The sequence below is a fragment of the Erpetoichthys calabaricus genome, chromosome 14 (genome assembly GCF_900747795.2).
Source record: "Erpetoichthys calabaricus chromosome 14, fErpCal1.3, whole genome shotgun sequence".
Lineage (NCBI taxonomy): Eukaryota > Metazoa > Chordata > Cladistia > Polypteriformes > Polypteridae > Erpetoichthys > Erpetoichthys calabaricus.
The window spans coordinates 12,085,402-12,102,181 of NC_041407.2; the positions used below are offsets into that span (position 1 = coordinate 12,085,402).

The window sequence follows — 16,780 nt, forward strand, 5'->3', positions numbered from 1 at the left end:
AATAACTTTATCTTATTGAATGACAGTTGCAGATATATTTAGTGGTCTTTGTACCTATGCTCAGTGAGGAGCACTATATAATAATAAATTGAATTCATTTGTATGGTTTAGCATATCTAAACGGACCTGTAATGTATCATTGTGGAGATGTGAATGAGTATGCCTGGCACTGAAATTCCCATTCTTGTAACCCAGAAGTGGAAGCAGATTCACAAAATGTATGGATAACAAAGCACAATATGCCACAGTGTCATCAAAATATGATATATCCATCCATCCATTATCCAACCCGCTATATCCTAACTGCAGGGTCATGGGGGTGTGCAGGAGCCAATTCCAGCCAACACAGGGCGCAAGGCAGGAAACAAACCTTGGGCAGGGTGCCAGCCCACCACAGAAAATGTGATATAGCCAACATTTTAATAAATAATGTATTTAAACCATTCTTAACATCATGAGATACAGTCTGTAAGCCCTGTTAGTTTTAAAGATGTATTTTGAAATTTTCTTATGTTTACTAATATGAAAAAACATAAAAAGATTATGCTACTGTAGATATTTTGAAGTGTTCAATGTACCTTTTCAGAGATGATTATTTTTTAACAATTAGTTTTGTGTAATTTGCAGGAAAGTTAGAAAGTGATGGCAAAATGCATGTGACTTTATGTGACTTTATTGTCCCTTGGGATACTCTGACTGCTACCCAGAAAAAGAGCTTAAATCAGCGCTACCAGATGGGTTGTGAGTGCAAGGTAAGGCACAAGCAGAATGGCTTATGTCACTTATTCTTAGTTATTGATTTGGGTAACTGGGACATTCTCAGTTACCTGCAATTTAAGACTTGGCAATGATGTTTTGAAAATGTTACCCTTGACAGTCGTTTTTTGAGCTCTGCACAGTGCCAATAATTGTCATTGCCTTGTTTCAGATTTCTCGCTGTCCATCCATCCCTTGTGTGATCACAGCCCCAGATGAATGCCTGTGGACAGATTGGGTGACGGAGAAGAATATCAATGGTCGTCAGGCCAAACACTATGCTTGTATAAAGAGAAGTGATGGATCATGTGCATGGTACCGTGGGGTTGCCCCACCAAAGAAGGAGTTCCTAGACATTGAGGATCCTTAAACTAGCATACTCTGCCAGCCACCCTATAGAAATGCCTGCAACTCCAAAATGATTCAATGAAAAAAAGTGTATACAGAAAAACATAATAGACTGGTCTTGTGATGATGTCATTTCCCTGCTGCGGTAAAGCGTGGCAAAATATGAGGGCCAATCCTGTAAAGAGAGCACTTTTCTGCCCCTAAAGCTCTTAACATTTATTTATATGTAAATGTTATAAAATGAATACAGTTCATTTATATGTTTATTTTATTCCTGCTAACGGATTACTAAATAGGCTCTATGTTCCAGTCATCATACAATGGCATAATTACTTCACATTCGATCTTTTTATAACTTATTACATTAGCAAAATATTGTTGTAGGGAAATTCTATCCCAACTTTGCTTGTCATGGGACATCAATTATTGAGCTAAAGAAATTTTGTGCCAAAGCTTTAGTAGGACTTGGGTTACGGTAGATTATATTACTTTGTCAGCTAAGTCAGTTATAAAAAAATGAAAGTAATGAAGTTATTGGAAATATATATATAGATACAGTAGTGCCATAAAATACTATATCTTTGTGCAAGCTTTTTTAAAGCCATTGAAGAAATACAAGCTTTTTTCTTAGAAATTAAATCATGCAAAAGAAAATAAGCAATGTTGCCAAATATTGTCACAGTGAGCAGCTTACTTTGACTGTCATTCTCCTCACAGGAGGTTTCCTAACGTTCAGAGCATGACTGCCATTTAGTTTGTTTATTAGAATGTTTGAGTGCCTCATTTACGTGCCAGTTATTTGTTGTAGATCACAAGCTGTGCATACTGTACCAATAAGAACACAAAGACGTCTTCCGTTATACTACTAATTCAATTTGTATATTATATATTTTTCATTATTTGGGATAAGGAAAAAAACAAAAGAAAGAAAGATCTAGGAAAATTGTGCAAGTGGCCAAAAATTAACAAGTGTGTATATTAAGCTGATAATCAGAAAATATGCATGATATTTTAATGTTTTCACAAATACAAATTTAATTCACACGGGTACAGAAAATGTTAAGGAACACAATGAGTTATAGCATGTGGAAATAAAAGCAATTGCAGCTAAATCTCCTCATTTCACCTTCTATATAAAATGCAATACTTAATTTCTTTTCTTAACCTGTTGGTAGATACATATCGTTTATGTTGATTTGTGTTCCACTAGTTAACGTTCCTCAGATTAATAACTTCTTAAAACACTCATCTTTTTTTTTTTGTCCATCCTTTAGTAGAAAACAGGTAGTTGCAACCAGAAAATTCTACACATTTTTCAGGCATTTCATTTCACAGAAGATTTGGAGGCTGTGAACTAGATGTGTTCATCTGCATGGTAATGAAACAAATCAATAGCACGTCGTGGTTTTGAAATGGACATAGAGAACAGAAAATTTGGATGTGCAGGTTTAGTTATTCCTCATGCAGGAAAGGTGCACATTTACTCAATGGAATCTAATTTTTGATATTTATGAATGTCACAGAACCTTATGTTGTGCCAGCTCATCTCAATTAACAATACATAACTTGTTTTTTTAGCTTTTTATAGAATTTTTTATCCACAAATCCAGTCCTGTCAAAAGAGTTAGACTGCCACTTTTAAACTTGTATCAATTCAGTGCCAGATTAAACGTTTTTGTTTTTTTTTTCTTTCTACATTCTTAATCTAGTGGGTTCCTGATGTCTCACCTGACCAGTCTATGAGATGATGATATAGCAGTCAAGCTTGCCTTTGATGTCTGTTTTAGATTTCTGTTCCAGTGCTGCATATCCACAGCATTCTTCCTGTCTGTTCACTGTAGCCCCAAGCTTACACTTGTCATTTAGGCTTATTGCTCAGTTGAGTTATTGCTGTTTAATATATTTTAAATGTTTTCAAGACTTCTGTTTTAAATTTAGATTTGCACTTCTCGCAGAAACCCTGCAACAAAAGCATTTAGTCTAAAGACGAATGTGTTCAGAAGAGGATTGAATCCTTGTCATGTATATTGTTGCGTCTTCTCTCGCTTTAAATTCTTCAAATGTTTTAAATTTACTTCTCCAGATTTCAGATTCTTGCAACTTCCCACTGTTGTTGTTGTTGTTGTTGTTTTTTTTTTGTTTTTTTTTTTAATCCAGTTTAATGCAGCTAACAGTGCATTGTGAATTACAGGTTAGATAAAAGATGACATGCTTGGTAATTGTTACAAGTAAGTGATGGTGGTACAGTATTATTTTTTTTTACATTTTGAAGTGTAATTTCCTACACATTTTCTCTTTTACATCCAAGGAAGTGGATCCTTTTTCATTTTTCTCCTACCTGAGTAACCAGCATGGATTCACTGGCATTACCAAGCAGGCAGGTGCAGATTACGGCTGCTGGTATCCTTATCTTGCTTTGTTCTGCGTGGGTTATGCTAGCATGCTAGGACAAGGCTCTTTTTAGAAGGAGAAGAAGAGGACATTGCATTTATATAGCGCTTTTCAAGACACTCCGCTCTTTACAGAGAGGGGAAAGCCACTTCAACCACCACCAATGTATAGCATCCACCTGGGTGATGTGAAGGGAAGCCATGTTGCGCCAGTATGTTCACCACACATTAGTTATTAGGGGTTGAAGGGGTGAGAGGGAGTGTTAGCAAATTGGAGCCCTCATGGCTTTTAGTCATGATGTAGGTATACAAATAGCTAAACAGTAAAATGTTCCAACATAATTTTGAAACCTGTGTTTTATCAATCGTAAGTGCCTTCTGATTTCCTCCTTATAATACAACACAGCTAGAGTTTCTGTGTGAAATGAGATGAGATAGAAGACTTGTGCTTCCCGTAATCTGGTGACTCTTGTTGTCATGCAGTAGGTTATTCACAGTTTCAAATAAGGAAATGGCCCAAGCACTTACTGTACATGTGTTGGTCATTTAGAGTACTGCTATGTTTGCTGAATGTAACACAGAGTTCAGGTTAAGAACAGTAATTTAGGTAGTGCCACACCATATAAAGTAATGGGATGGAAATTGGGCAAACACATTCACCTTTTAATTTACTTGTTTAACATACATTTTACTTATTTTCTGCCAATATTGACCCCATCACTGTAAGTTTCTATTTGAAAATGATTCATGTAATTATTTTAGCCTTGGAGCAGGGCCCTTGGTGTTGTCACATAATGGTAAAAAGGTAAATGGTAATGATAATGGTAAATTTCATAACTGCAGTTACGTTTTCCTTAGGTGTCAGTGGGCAGGATAGCCTCGGATCGATTACTGTGGGGATTGAGATTCACATGCACTGCTGCTTCCTGACTTGCTTTAACATAAAGTTGTGGCCTATAAAAGTTCACACAACTAGTCCTTGATGGTGTTCGTGTTTATCATATATTCAGGCCCTGCATAAAGCGGCCAACTTCTTTTGTTCCTTCCTGTAATAAAGAAGTTTACATTCTTTTTTGTACTCTGCTTTTCTAGTATTAAATGTCCTTTGTAATGCTATCATAATTTAAAGTCTGGATGATCTGTGTGGTTTTGTGTTTTTTTTTTTTTTTACATATTTTGTATTGTTAATTGTTTTTGTCTTTTTCAAATGTTTGCTGAAAGTTAAGTCTGAGACTTCTTGTGCTGGAAACACATGAAAGTTTGTTGTATAATGAAAACCAGACTGTGCATGTCTTTGATGCTTTGTATATTCATGTGGACATTCAGTCAATGGATATAATATACAGTATTATCAAATAAAAGTTTAGACTCAGTTTTGTTTCTAGTGGTTGTTTGAAAATTCTTCATATTCTTGAATAAATAATTTAGATTTTCATGAATGACTTACTGGGATATTAGGCTAATAGTGACTGTCAGACTGTGGAATTGTTGGACTGCGCTGAGTGTACCCAAAGCTGCTCAGATTGGCTTCAGCTCCCTGTGACCCACAACTAGATAAACCAGATGTTGAAAATGGATGGAACTTAAATAAGGTTTTGATAGCTACAGGGTTGTTGAGTTGAAGTCGGAAACAATTATTGAGTTACAGGAGTTGGAGTCAGTAATGTACTGACTCTGACTAATGTAAATTGTAATATAATGTGTTAAAATTTACAATTTCACTTATAAAAATTCAATTAAACAATTTTTCTTCTAGTCTTTTGGTGAAATTACAGCCTCTTTTTAATTTTCTAAGTATTTTATGATAATAATAATAATATAAAAAAGCCACAGTGGCATTGCTACGACCTTTAAACCCAAACTATAACAGTTTAGGATGCCAAAAAGTTTCCTGATGATGAAGTACCTCGTATCTTATATGTCGTGTGCTTTCAATCACAATAGCAAACATAAGAGTCTACAAAGAGTGGCATCGACGTCATTGCTACTGTACCATAAACTGAGGAGTCTGAGTTGAAGGTTTTGGGCACTGAGTCTTCATCCCTGGATAGCTGTATTCTCAATTTTATGTAGAATTTGTTTCAACCTGTTGTTTATTTTTCATATCCATTTGTTATATAATGTTTACTTTCCATTTCTTACCATTTTCTGTAGGCCGGCACAGTGATGGTGTTGCTGCCTCACAGTAAGAAGACCAGGGCTCACATTCAGGGTACTCCCTGTGTGGAGTTTCCATGCTCTCTCTGTGTTCTTCCAGGTTTCCTCCCACAGTCCAAAGACATGCAGGTTGGGTGAACTGCCATTGCTAAATTGGCCCCAGTGTATGTTAGAGTGTGAATGTGTTCACCCTGCGATGGACTGGCACCCTGGGGTGGTTGTTCCTGTCTTGTACCTTATCCTTGCTAGGATGGGCTCTGCCTGACCCTACTCGGGATAAGTGGGATTGGAAGATGGATGGACAATTTTCTGTGATTAATACAATGAAGTCATTGACAGGAGTGTGTTAATACATCCTTTCTGGCTTGTCTCCTTTGTTCTGTTACTTAGATTTATTTTGATTCTCCTTCTGTGATTTTTCAATGGCCACCTTGCCGATCCTCCTGACTTCATTTGTTGCCAGAGGAGAGTTGTGCATTTGGGACAATTATTGAGTTACCTGCCCCCTAGTGGTGTCCTCTAGACCCCGAGTTGCTGTACTCATTGCCAGTCACGTGATTTTTTTCTGTGTTCTCATGCTCCGACTATTCTACTTGTTATCCTGTTATTGTGAATTTCCCATTGGGATTAATAAAGTATCTATCTATCTGTCTATCTATCTATCTATCTATCTATCTATCTATCTATCTATCTATCTATCTATCTATCTATCTATCTATCTATCCTACTGTTACTTTCTAAACAACGAATTGTTCAATTTAGTGACAGCTGAGGAATTCAAGCTTGTGTGTTTGGATGTTCATGTTTTCACTTTTGAGGTTGACGATTCTTTGGGTTCAGACTTTGCACTTCTCACTTTCCTCTTGCATTTTCCATGTCCCGTTTTTTTTTTTTTTTTGTTTCCCCACTTAAAGTAATCCTCATGAACACCTGCCATAGCAGTTTGATTAGATTAAATTATACTTTATTTGTCCCCAGGGGAAATTAAAATTTTACAGAAGCTCAAAAAAAAAACATTTTATATGAAAATAACACCCATTCTCTGGGATTTAGTTCTGGGCTTTTGGCTGGTCCACTCAAGGACAGTCAGAGACACATAAGAACGTCTGGCATGGATATGAGGGAGCTGCTGCTGATGAAACCCATCCAGCATCTGAAATAAGAGGTTTAAGCCAGTTCTCCACAGTACCCAAAATGTCACAGTACCTAAACTCGCCATGACTCACCATGAGATCTAACAGTTCATACAACTTATATAAAAGCAGCCTGACATTTCTCATTATATGCAGTCAGGCCAGGCCTGAATCCTTTCCACCTTACTTTTATCCTCACTCCGGATCTCCGCCCTTTGGCTTTTTCAGTCTTTGGCTCCAGTGCCTGGAGTGGATCTGTGAAATTTAGGAGCAGCAAAGCCATGGTGTCCCCTGGTGGCCACTGACACCATTGCACCCTTGAACTCTACTCAGGCTTAAAATGGGATCTAGGCATATGCAATCCCGTTCAACAACTATTTGTTGGCCCCTAGTAGCCTATGGGAATTGCACTGACTTCATGTTAGCTCCCTAGGACCTTGCTGTTTCATTGGTGTCCTTGTAGGAATGCCCCAAAACCAGCAGTCTTCTCTAATGGCCCTTGGTGGTTCACTCCTGCTCCACATTGTGTGTGGGTCGCCTTCTCTCATTGAGGGCCTTAGCAGGTCCTTTTCCTGCTCTTTGTCACTTTTGTGTTATCTCTGCACCTGGAACCCCTGCCAGTCTGGTGACCCTCTTTTTTTAATGTCTCACTGTGTCAGGTGAGGATTAATCTTGAAATCATTTCTTGATCATTCTTTAGTTTTATTTTGTCCATTCTTCCATCCACTAGTTAATCCACCTGAGGTTCATGGAGGCCTAATGTGCATTTATGTGTGTGGTAAACTGCATATGTAAATAGAAGCGGAAGGATTTCTTGAAACCAGCCCTCAGTGATGTGTGAAGAGGTTCACTAAAGTCATTCTGGTAGAGCTTTACAAGCTTGTAGTAGATACCAGCAAACGCTGTGGAGTTTAGCAGTTTTCTTTATTAAAATGTTGCGACTGCCATCTTCTGGCAGCAATGTTAACTGCACTTTAGAGTGTCTATTTTTACAGCTTAAACATCAGCGGCCATTTGCCCAATTTCTTACCTACTTTTCGCAGTATCATGTTGGAAATGGAGCCTATCCCAGCAGTACAAAGCAAGGACCAACACTGGAAGGGGCATCAGTACATCACAGGGCCACCCCCCAAAAACACAGTGCCAGTAAACCTAACTGGTCCGTCAATGGAATGTAGCAGGATATTCTGATCACAGCTGAAATGAGTGTGGTAATAAGTGACATGTGCAGAAGTGTATGAATTTTACCAAATTAAGTCATTCTGTAGTTAGAGTGGATTCAGACCCCTTCAATTTTTTTGCACACTTTATCGTGTTATAGATATAATTTTAAATTTATAAATGTGTCATTTTTCGCCATCATTCTACACTCCTAATGAAACAGTGAGGACATGTTTTCAGAAGGGTTGAAAATGTAGTAATCAAAAAATTGAAATACTCATTCATGGAGGTATTCACACCTTTAATTCACAAAGCCCTTTTGGCAGCAATTCCAGCTTGGAGTCATCTTGCTAAGTCTCTACAAGCTGTGCACCCCTGGATTTGGGCAGTTTATCCCACTCTTCCTATCAGCTCCTCTCAAGCTCTATTAGACTGGATAGAAAGCATCTCTACACAGACGTCCTAAGAGGCTTATATCTGGCCACACCAGGACGTTCAGCCACTCCAGCGTTATCTTGGCTGTATCATTCGGGTTATTGTCATGCTGAAAGGTGAACTGTTGCCCCAGTCTGAGGTGGAGTGCACTCTGGAGCAGATTTTCTTCAAGGACCTCAGTGTATCTAGCTGCATTCATCCTCCCCTAAGTTCTGACCAGTCTCCCTGTCCCTGCACACCCAACCCCCGATAGAGTAATGCTGCCACCACCATGCTTCACCGTAAGGATGGCATTAGACAAATGATGAGCAGTGCCTGGTCTTCACCAGACATGGTGCTTAGAGTTCAGCCCAAAGAGTTCAGTTTTTGTCTCATCAGACCCGAGAATCCTTCTCCTCATGCTCTCAGAGTTCTTTACACTGTCATAGACCATTTACTCAGGAGTGGCTTCCGACCCATCACTCTGCCATAAACACCTGATTGATGGAATGCTGCTGAGATGGTTGTCGTCCTGACAGCAGAGGACTTCTGAAGATCCGTCAGAGTGACCATTGGGTTACCAAGTCACTTACCTCACAAGGGCCCTTGTTGCCTGGTAAATCAGTTTGGCCAGACTGCCATCTCTAGGAAAATTCCTAGTGGTTCCAAAACTTCTCCGATTTTACAGTTACTGAGTCAAATACTTCACTTCCCAGGTCCTCCCTGCGTGGAGTTTGCATGTTCTTCCCGTGTCTGCGTGGGTTTCCTCCGGGTGCTCCGGTTTTCTCCCACAGTCCAAAGACCTGCAGGTTAGGTGCATTGGTGATCCTAAATTGTCCCTAGTGTGTGCTTGGTGTGTGTGTGTATGTCCTGTGGTGGGCTGGCACCCTGCCCTGTGTTGGCTGGAATTGGCTCCAGCAGATCCTCGCGACCCTGTAGTTAGGATATAGAGGGTTGGATAATGGATGGATGGATGGATGAGTCAAGTACTGCATTATTCCCAATGTGCTCCTGGGAAAACTCAAAAGATTCATAAATGTTTTTTATCTCCTTGTCCTTATCTAGGTCTCGCCTCAGTTAGATTGTGGTGGTCTACAAAGAGTTCCTTGGACTTCATGATTTGGTTTTTGTCGTGTGATGCAGAGGGACACATGTGCCTTTCTAAATGATGTCCAGTCGGCTCCATGTGTCACACGTGGCCTCCAGTTAAGTTCTGGAAACATCTCAAGGAGAATTAAAGCAAGCAGGAGGCACCTGAGCACAATTTGGAGTGCAAACTTTTCTGAAAACATGTTTTCACTTTGTCATTATGGTTTATTGAGTGTCCATTAATTGGGAAAAATGGCAAGTGTGTCCATTTAAAAAGTAATCTGCAACACAATAAAGTGTTTAGAAAGTGAAGGAGCCTGAAGACTTACACTTACCCAGTGTATATCCATCCATTATCCAACCCACTATATCCTAACTACAGGGTCACGGGGTCTGCTGGAGCCAATCCCAGCCAACACAGGGCGCAAGGCAGGAAATAAACCCCGGGCAGGGTGCCAGCCCATCGCAGCCCAGTGTATATTCAAACTGGAAATGGAGGACATGAAAGGTGTTAACTGAATGATTCAATTTTTTTTTTTATTTCACTACAATCAAATAACATTCCATACACAAAACACGCATGTTCTCCCTGTGTCTGTGTGGGTTTCCTCCCACAGTCCAAAGACATGCAGGTTAGGTGCATTGGCGATCTGAAATTGTCCCTGATGTGTGTGTGCCCTGTGGTGTGCTGGCCTAATTCAGCCAAACATATCCTTTAGAATGAGCCGGAGCCTATCCTGGCAGGATATGATCCAATCAGTTCAGTTCCCAAAGCCACTTGTTCTACTTAGAAGCAGTGGGGAGCTCAAGTCTATTACTGTTATGGTGTGGAAGGCACATCCAATGGCTATCTACAAGAATTTACATTAAGGAATGGCTTTCGTGTGCAGTTCTCCAAACTCCTGTGCTAACAAGAATATAGACACACATTGACTCCATTCATCCATTTTCTGCCACTTATCTTGCTGCAGGTCCCAGGGGCAGCATTCTAAGCAATGACGCCCAGATGTTCCTTTTTGCTGCCAACTTGCTCTGGCGGACACTCCAGCATGTTCTGGGTCTGCCTGGATGTCCCCTGCCATAATGAACACAAGGAGGCCCCTGGAAGGCATTCTAATCAGATATCCAAACCACATCAACTGCCTCCTTTAAAATGTGGAGAGGCAGCACATCTACTTGGAACTCCTCCCAAATGTCTGCACCCCGGACCCCATCACTAAGGCTGAGCCCAGACACCCTGCGAAGGAAGCCCATTTCTGTCGTTCAGTCACTACCTAAAGCCCAGGACAGTTTAGGCAGCACATCATCCCCAATCTGGAGAGGATATCTGTCCTTTTCCAACTGGGAACAATGACCTCAGACTTGGAGGTGCTGATCCTCCTCTTGTCCGCTTCACGCTCAGCTGCAAACCACTCCAGTGTGTGTCAAAAGCTTTTGGAAAAGTTTAACTGATCACTTGAGGAAAAACATAAATCAGTACTCGTCAAGTGTAATAAGACAGAAGGCCCAAAGTAGAAAATTAAACTTTGGATACAAAGAATTGAGAAACAACTTCTTTGATGAGTTCAAAACATAACTGACCATAGGAATGAGGCAAAAACCGGAAATGAAGATTACAGTTTTAATCAACTCAAACTTATTGTGATCAATCATTTACAAAATGTCATCAGTTAAATTTAAAGACTTTTTCTGAATGTCAGAACTCGAGACATTTTTTGTGGATTCTGGATTCATTTCATCTCAATGAACAAGTAAAGAATGATCGGTTTATGAAAGAAGTTATGTTAAAAAATTTGAAGACTTGTTTTTTCTTGACAAATTTTTGGCAAAAAAAAAAAAAAGCCATAATGAATGTGAACTTTTAAGTCAACAAGCACTTAAGAAGCACACTCCAGTTTGTTTCTCTATGTTTATGTGAGATTAGATTTTCGACTGTCACTGCAACGAAAGCAAAATATCAAAATAGGCTAAATATGACACCTACATTAAGACAGTCTTTAACAAACCTTACATCATTTATGGCATACAATCACATCATATTCTTTATATTTATTTACACGTATCATGCCTGAAATATCCATCCATTATCCAACCCGCTAAATCCTAACTACAGGGTCACGGGGGTCTGCTGGAGCCAATCCCAGACAACACAGGGCGCAAGGCAGGAAACAAACCCCGGGCAGGGCGCCAGGCCACCGCAGTCCAGTCAGTGTATAAACTAAGAAATGGTTTAGTTAAGCAGTAAAGTATAGAAACACGTCTGAACTGGGACGGGATTGGGATGACATTTAAAAATACCTCATCGTCACTTGTTTCCCCGTTCATGACGCATTTCCGCCCAGGCAGCACTGGCGTAGAGACGCAATGCTACTCCTCGCAGTAGAACAAAATGTGCTGGTGGCCAATTCATTTTTAAATAGGCGTATTTGTATCCAACGCGACTATCTTTAAAATCATAATTTTGTCAACACGCACATCCCATGACGAATCTTTAAAGGTATAATAGTTTTGCATAATGAATTATATATCTAAATTGATGGATATGTACTTTTTTGATTAAAAAGGACTGTCCAACGGTGCTGTGCTCCTTTAAATCCTAGTTCACCATTTGTAGGTGCAGTATCTCCCTGGGTAGCTTCTTTTCTTGCATATTCTTTATTCAGTCCTTCAGTCAACTGGTTTTACTTTCATGTACCGAAGAAGTTCAAAATCGCTCAAAACTAGCTCAGTACGGGTGATTTTCAGTTTGCACCTCAGAAAGCTCCAAAATTCATTCAAGATCTTTGGTGTTTGAAGATGATTACCCCACCACGAACCCATTGGAAAACGGGAGAATTCGAAACTCGTTTTAGCCCCGCCCCTTTCGTTTGCAGTCCTGTTGCCATTGGTTTGGCTTTGTGCCACGTGGAGGCGGCCGGGCGCGCGCGCGTGGACTGTACACACGTCTTCCGCACGTGCTGTTGGCGCACGAGTGGGTTGCTTTGCGTCTTTGGGCTGAGGTTGGCAAATTATTGTGGCGAAGCAGAAGGGAAAACCAGAGAGCAAGTATTTTGTAAGCGCCTGCCCAGAGAAGCTGGCAGCGCCCGCACTGAACGTTGGCGAATGCGACCAGGGTAAGGCTGTTTGTTTTTCTTTCTTTAGGGGGCGTAGACGGCTTTGGAAAGTGCAAGTAGCTGCTGAAAATGAATGACGCGAATTTCGCTGCCCTCGTGCGAAATACTGTGAATTAGTCATTACGTTGTTTATTTTAGGAATTACAGAGACAGAAGTGACTTTATAAAATTGTTCTTTGGTAATTAAAGAAAAGGCAGTTTACTGTGGATAGGTTAAGATGTATAAAATATTGGTAAGCATCCACTTAGGTTTATTGCATTGATTTTTTTTACCGTAAACATCAATCGCTCCAATAAGGTAAGGGAAACGTTACAAACTTACTACTTGAGACAATTTATTACCAACAACACAAAAAAACTTGCATTTCCTGGTGTTTGTGCCCAGATGCAGATGTCATTTGTTCCAAACATCCATTTTAAAAACCCGCTTTGCCATTCAGTGGGGGTGGAGTCTGTGCCAGCTGCTGGTGATGCAAGACAGAGCCGAGTCGTAGACGGGGCACCAATAGATTCTAGCTGTATAGGTAAATTTAATTTACTGTTACCTCTAAAATGACATTATTGAATATATTGCAGTAAAGCAAACTGATCCAAGTGATACTCAGTAATAATGTGTGTGTATTTGGAAGAAAACATCATTTAGTTTCGTTTAAATCTACTATAAAGATTTAAGTCCATGTCACGTTTGACTCCAGTTCCAGCAGTTTTCAGTTGCTACCTTCATGTACATAATCTTAGTGAGTCTGAGGTAATCCATGAATCCATTTGTATAGTCTGACAAGCCCCGCTACTCACTCCAACGAGTCAGAGACTCGCTGACAAACTCATTTTGTCTTTAGTCATGGGGTATGTTCTGTATGCATGAGACCTGACAACTAATGAAAGCTCATCTATAAGTATAGTGCATATTATGCAGTGGTGAAGAATAAGGAATGTAGGTGCTTTGGACCGCACATACCGAAGACAAGCTTGTCTATCTGATGTCTTGTGTTCTACGTACCACAACAGGATGAACAAAAGAAAAGAAAGGCTGAGATTTTAGCTGAACTTGTCATACCTGTTAAAACTTTATACAGCACAATCACTGTCACAGAAAAGGAGATAGCATATCCAGTGATTTTCAGTCATTAAGTTGACATGGTCTGCTGTGGGTTGGCGCCCTGCCTGGGATTGGTTCCCTGCCTTGCGCCCTGTGTTGACTGGGATTGGCTTCAGCAGACCCCCGTGACCCTGTGTTCGGATTCAGCGGGTTGGAAAATGGATGGATGGATGGAAGTTGACATGGTCCGATGACAAGATCAGCAACTGCAGTTGGCAAGTCAGACATAAGCTATAACCAGACGTTGTGTAATGTGACGTTAGATTTACATAGAACATGACAAACATACTCGTAGGAACCACAGAATACATATTCGGGGATATGCTTTTTTAATACTTTTAGGAGAGATGCCTTCTACATAATACAAGACGATTTCTTTCCATCCGGCACTCTTTTTGGTGTATTCAGCGTAAATGTTTGCGATCCACTATCAGTTGTGATGTATGTAATAATAAAATACATTGCACTTTTCAATGGATAGTACAACACAATCATTGGCACTGCTGCTGAGAATTCTATACCACTTACTAGATACCTTATAATTGAAGCAACAGGCAAACTGTCACTATAACTTCTTAAAGAAAGATTTAGATAGTTAAACAATGGGAAATAAAAAAATGAATGATAGAGGAAGTACTGAATAAGACAAAACCAGTCCAAATAACTGAAGTGATTTTAAAAAAACAGCTCATAGAGGAACATTGATTTAATTAAGAATTGCTGTTGTCATGATGACCCTGGAGGAAATCAGTCAGTGACCATGATATCAAGGAGGTCTCTGTGAAATTTATTTGTAATCACAGATGCCAATTTTGCCTGAGAAATTTCACATGTGTTTTTAAAAAAGTGACGTCAGAAGGCATTGGCAATAAAACAGAAATTTCCCTTTACCGGAACTAGTGAAAACATGGAATGGTGCAACTTTTCCTTCCTACACATAGGCTAAAATACGTTGTTTCTCTGCTAGTTTTTAGAAAAGTCAGACATTTCATCATTCTCGTACAGTAGCTATGATTCTTTTTACTTTTCACAGATTAACACTGTATTGTTAATAATTTACTGATAATTTATTGTCTCAAAGGGATTAAACTAAACTGCACATATTAAAAACATAAACAGTAAAATATGAAAGTACAGTAATTGTAACCAATGGTATATGTGCAAGAGAGAGACTGTTTTTGTTGCACAAGAAGCTCCATCACAAATCAGCAGACAGACTAGCTTCCGGCTAAAGTCTATGTCACATTACATGGCATTGTAGTTGGACATGTCAGACTTGACATTTTAATTTTTAAATTTTAATTTTAATTCTATTTTTAATTAATACGTTGTTTCTCTGCTAGTTTTTAGAAAAGTCAGACATTTCATCATTCTCGTACAGTAGCTATGATTCTTTTTACTTTTCACAGATTAACACTGTATTGTTAATAATTTACTGATAATTTATTGTTCTCAAAGGGATTAAACTAAACTGCACATATTAAAAGCATAAACAGTAAAATATGAAAGTAATTGTAACCAATGGTCCATGTGCAACTCTTTTTGTTGCACAAGAAGCTCCATCACAAATCAGCAGACAGACTAGCTTCCGGCTAAAGTCTATGTCACATTACATGGCATTGTAGTTGGACATGTCAGACTTGACATTTTAATTTTTAAATTTAAATTTTAATTCTATTTTTAATTTATTTTTTGCACGTCATGTTGTTACACTGTGGACCCTGAGCTTCGCAATTTCGTCTATCTGTATACTTGTATATGGCTGAGATGACAATAAAGTTCACTTTGACTTTGACAACTGCAGTTGGTGATGTTGTCATCAGACCATATCCATTTACGTGACTGAAAGTTGCTGGACATGTCACACTTACTGGCTGTGTGCTGACCTTCCAGCACAGTCCTGCTCACACCTCTTTTTGACAGATAGTAATGAGCTGGTTCTGTTTTAAGGGTTAGCAGGTATGGTGAGTTCAGCCACAATCTTACCCCTTTTTGTTTTCTTTTTCCATTCTGCCATGGTACATGTTTGTGAGGTCCAAAATACCCACGCTTCTTATTTCTCGTCGCTGCATTAGATGAATTGTACTTACATTATTTACTAACACAAAGCCCACCCCTACGACTAAAGTTTGATTTTTGTCGTGGAAAGTTGCAGACTAGTTATAAAGTGAGTCGCTGGGCAGGGATTCACAGAAGTCCAACTGCCCCTGTTTCTCTAAAATTATATAAATCAAGGCTTCAGCTGAAAACAGCCAGGAAAGTTGCATAATTTGACATGGCCTTATATGGAGTTCTCCATTTAGCTCAGTGGTAGAACTTGCTTCTTACAATTCCAGCAATCCTTGTTTGTGTCCCGGCCATGCAGTGTCAGGGAAGGACAGCTACTGGGAGAGACTCTCTGAGCACTTTCTATGCAGAAACAAAAGTAATATGTTAAAAATTAACATATTAAAATAGAAGAAAAAACATAATCTAACCTGATGACGTGTGTTATAGACTGGTTAAATCTAAAAGTAGTGCTCCCTGGATTAGTATGGTAAGCAGGATGTACAGAGGATATGAGATATTCATCATAAACATCATCTTAGGCAAGATTGTTTTTTTTCTGCGACTGACTTCAGGACATCCAGGTTACTCCTGAGATTAGAGGCAGCCTTTCTGATTAACTCTTTATAATTAATTCTGTGATCCACGTAATTTAGTTTAATTAGAACTGTGGTGAGCAAGGGCTTATTCCATCATATGCTCTGTATAGAAAATCAGTTTATTGCAGGGCACAATTGTGCATACACACTCATTCAGTTAAGGGCAAATTTAGAATTGCCAATCAACCGAAGTAATAGATGTTTGCAACACTGTTTCCTATTCACTTGAACTGGTAGGCTATGGTAAACCAATTACATACAGGATTCGGGGGTCATCAGGATACTCGAGACTAAGAAAACCCCTTAACTATGTTACATATCGTATCTCTGTTGTATTATAATCACTAACAGATTTATAAATCCCACGTTCAGTTTTTATGATATAACGTATTCGTAATATATGTCGGTAAATATATAAAAACTAATGCAAACGGACCTTTTTTTGGAAGCCATTAACGCAGTGGTACCTGTATGC

At 39.3% G+C, this 16,780-nt stretch overlaps 2 protein-coding genes across 2 annotated transcripts in view; both read left to right on the forward strand.

Moving 5' to 3' along the window:
- Positions 1–1,317, forward strand: part of timp2a (TIMP metallopeptidase inhibitor 2a) — a 54,049-nt gene extending 52,732 nt beyond the window's left edge. Inside the window, exons 4-5 of the mRNA XM_028820005.2 lie at positions 628–752; positions 929–1,317. Of these exons, the coding sequence (XP_028675838.1) occupies positions 628–752; positions 929–1,126 (323 nt within the window). The 3' untranslated portion in view covers positions 1,127–1,317. The remainder of the gene's footprint in view (positions 1–627; positions 753–928) is intronic.
- Positions 1,318–12,396: 11,079 nt separating this feature from the next.
- usp36 (ubiquitin specific peptidase 36) overlaps positions 12,397–16,780 on the forward strand; it is a 49,507-nt gene continuing 45,123 nt past the window's right edge. Inside the window, exon 1 of the mRNA XM_028820062.2 lies at positions 12,397–12,561. The gene's annotated coding sequence lies outside the window, so the exon portion shown is untranslated. The remainder of the gene's footprint in view (positions 12,562–16,780) is intronic.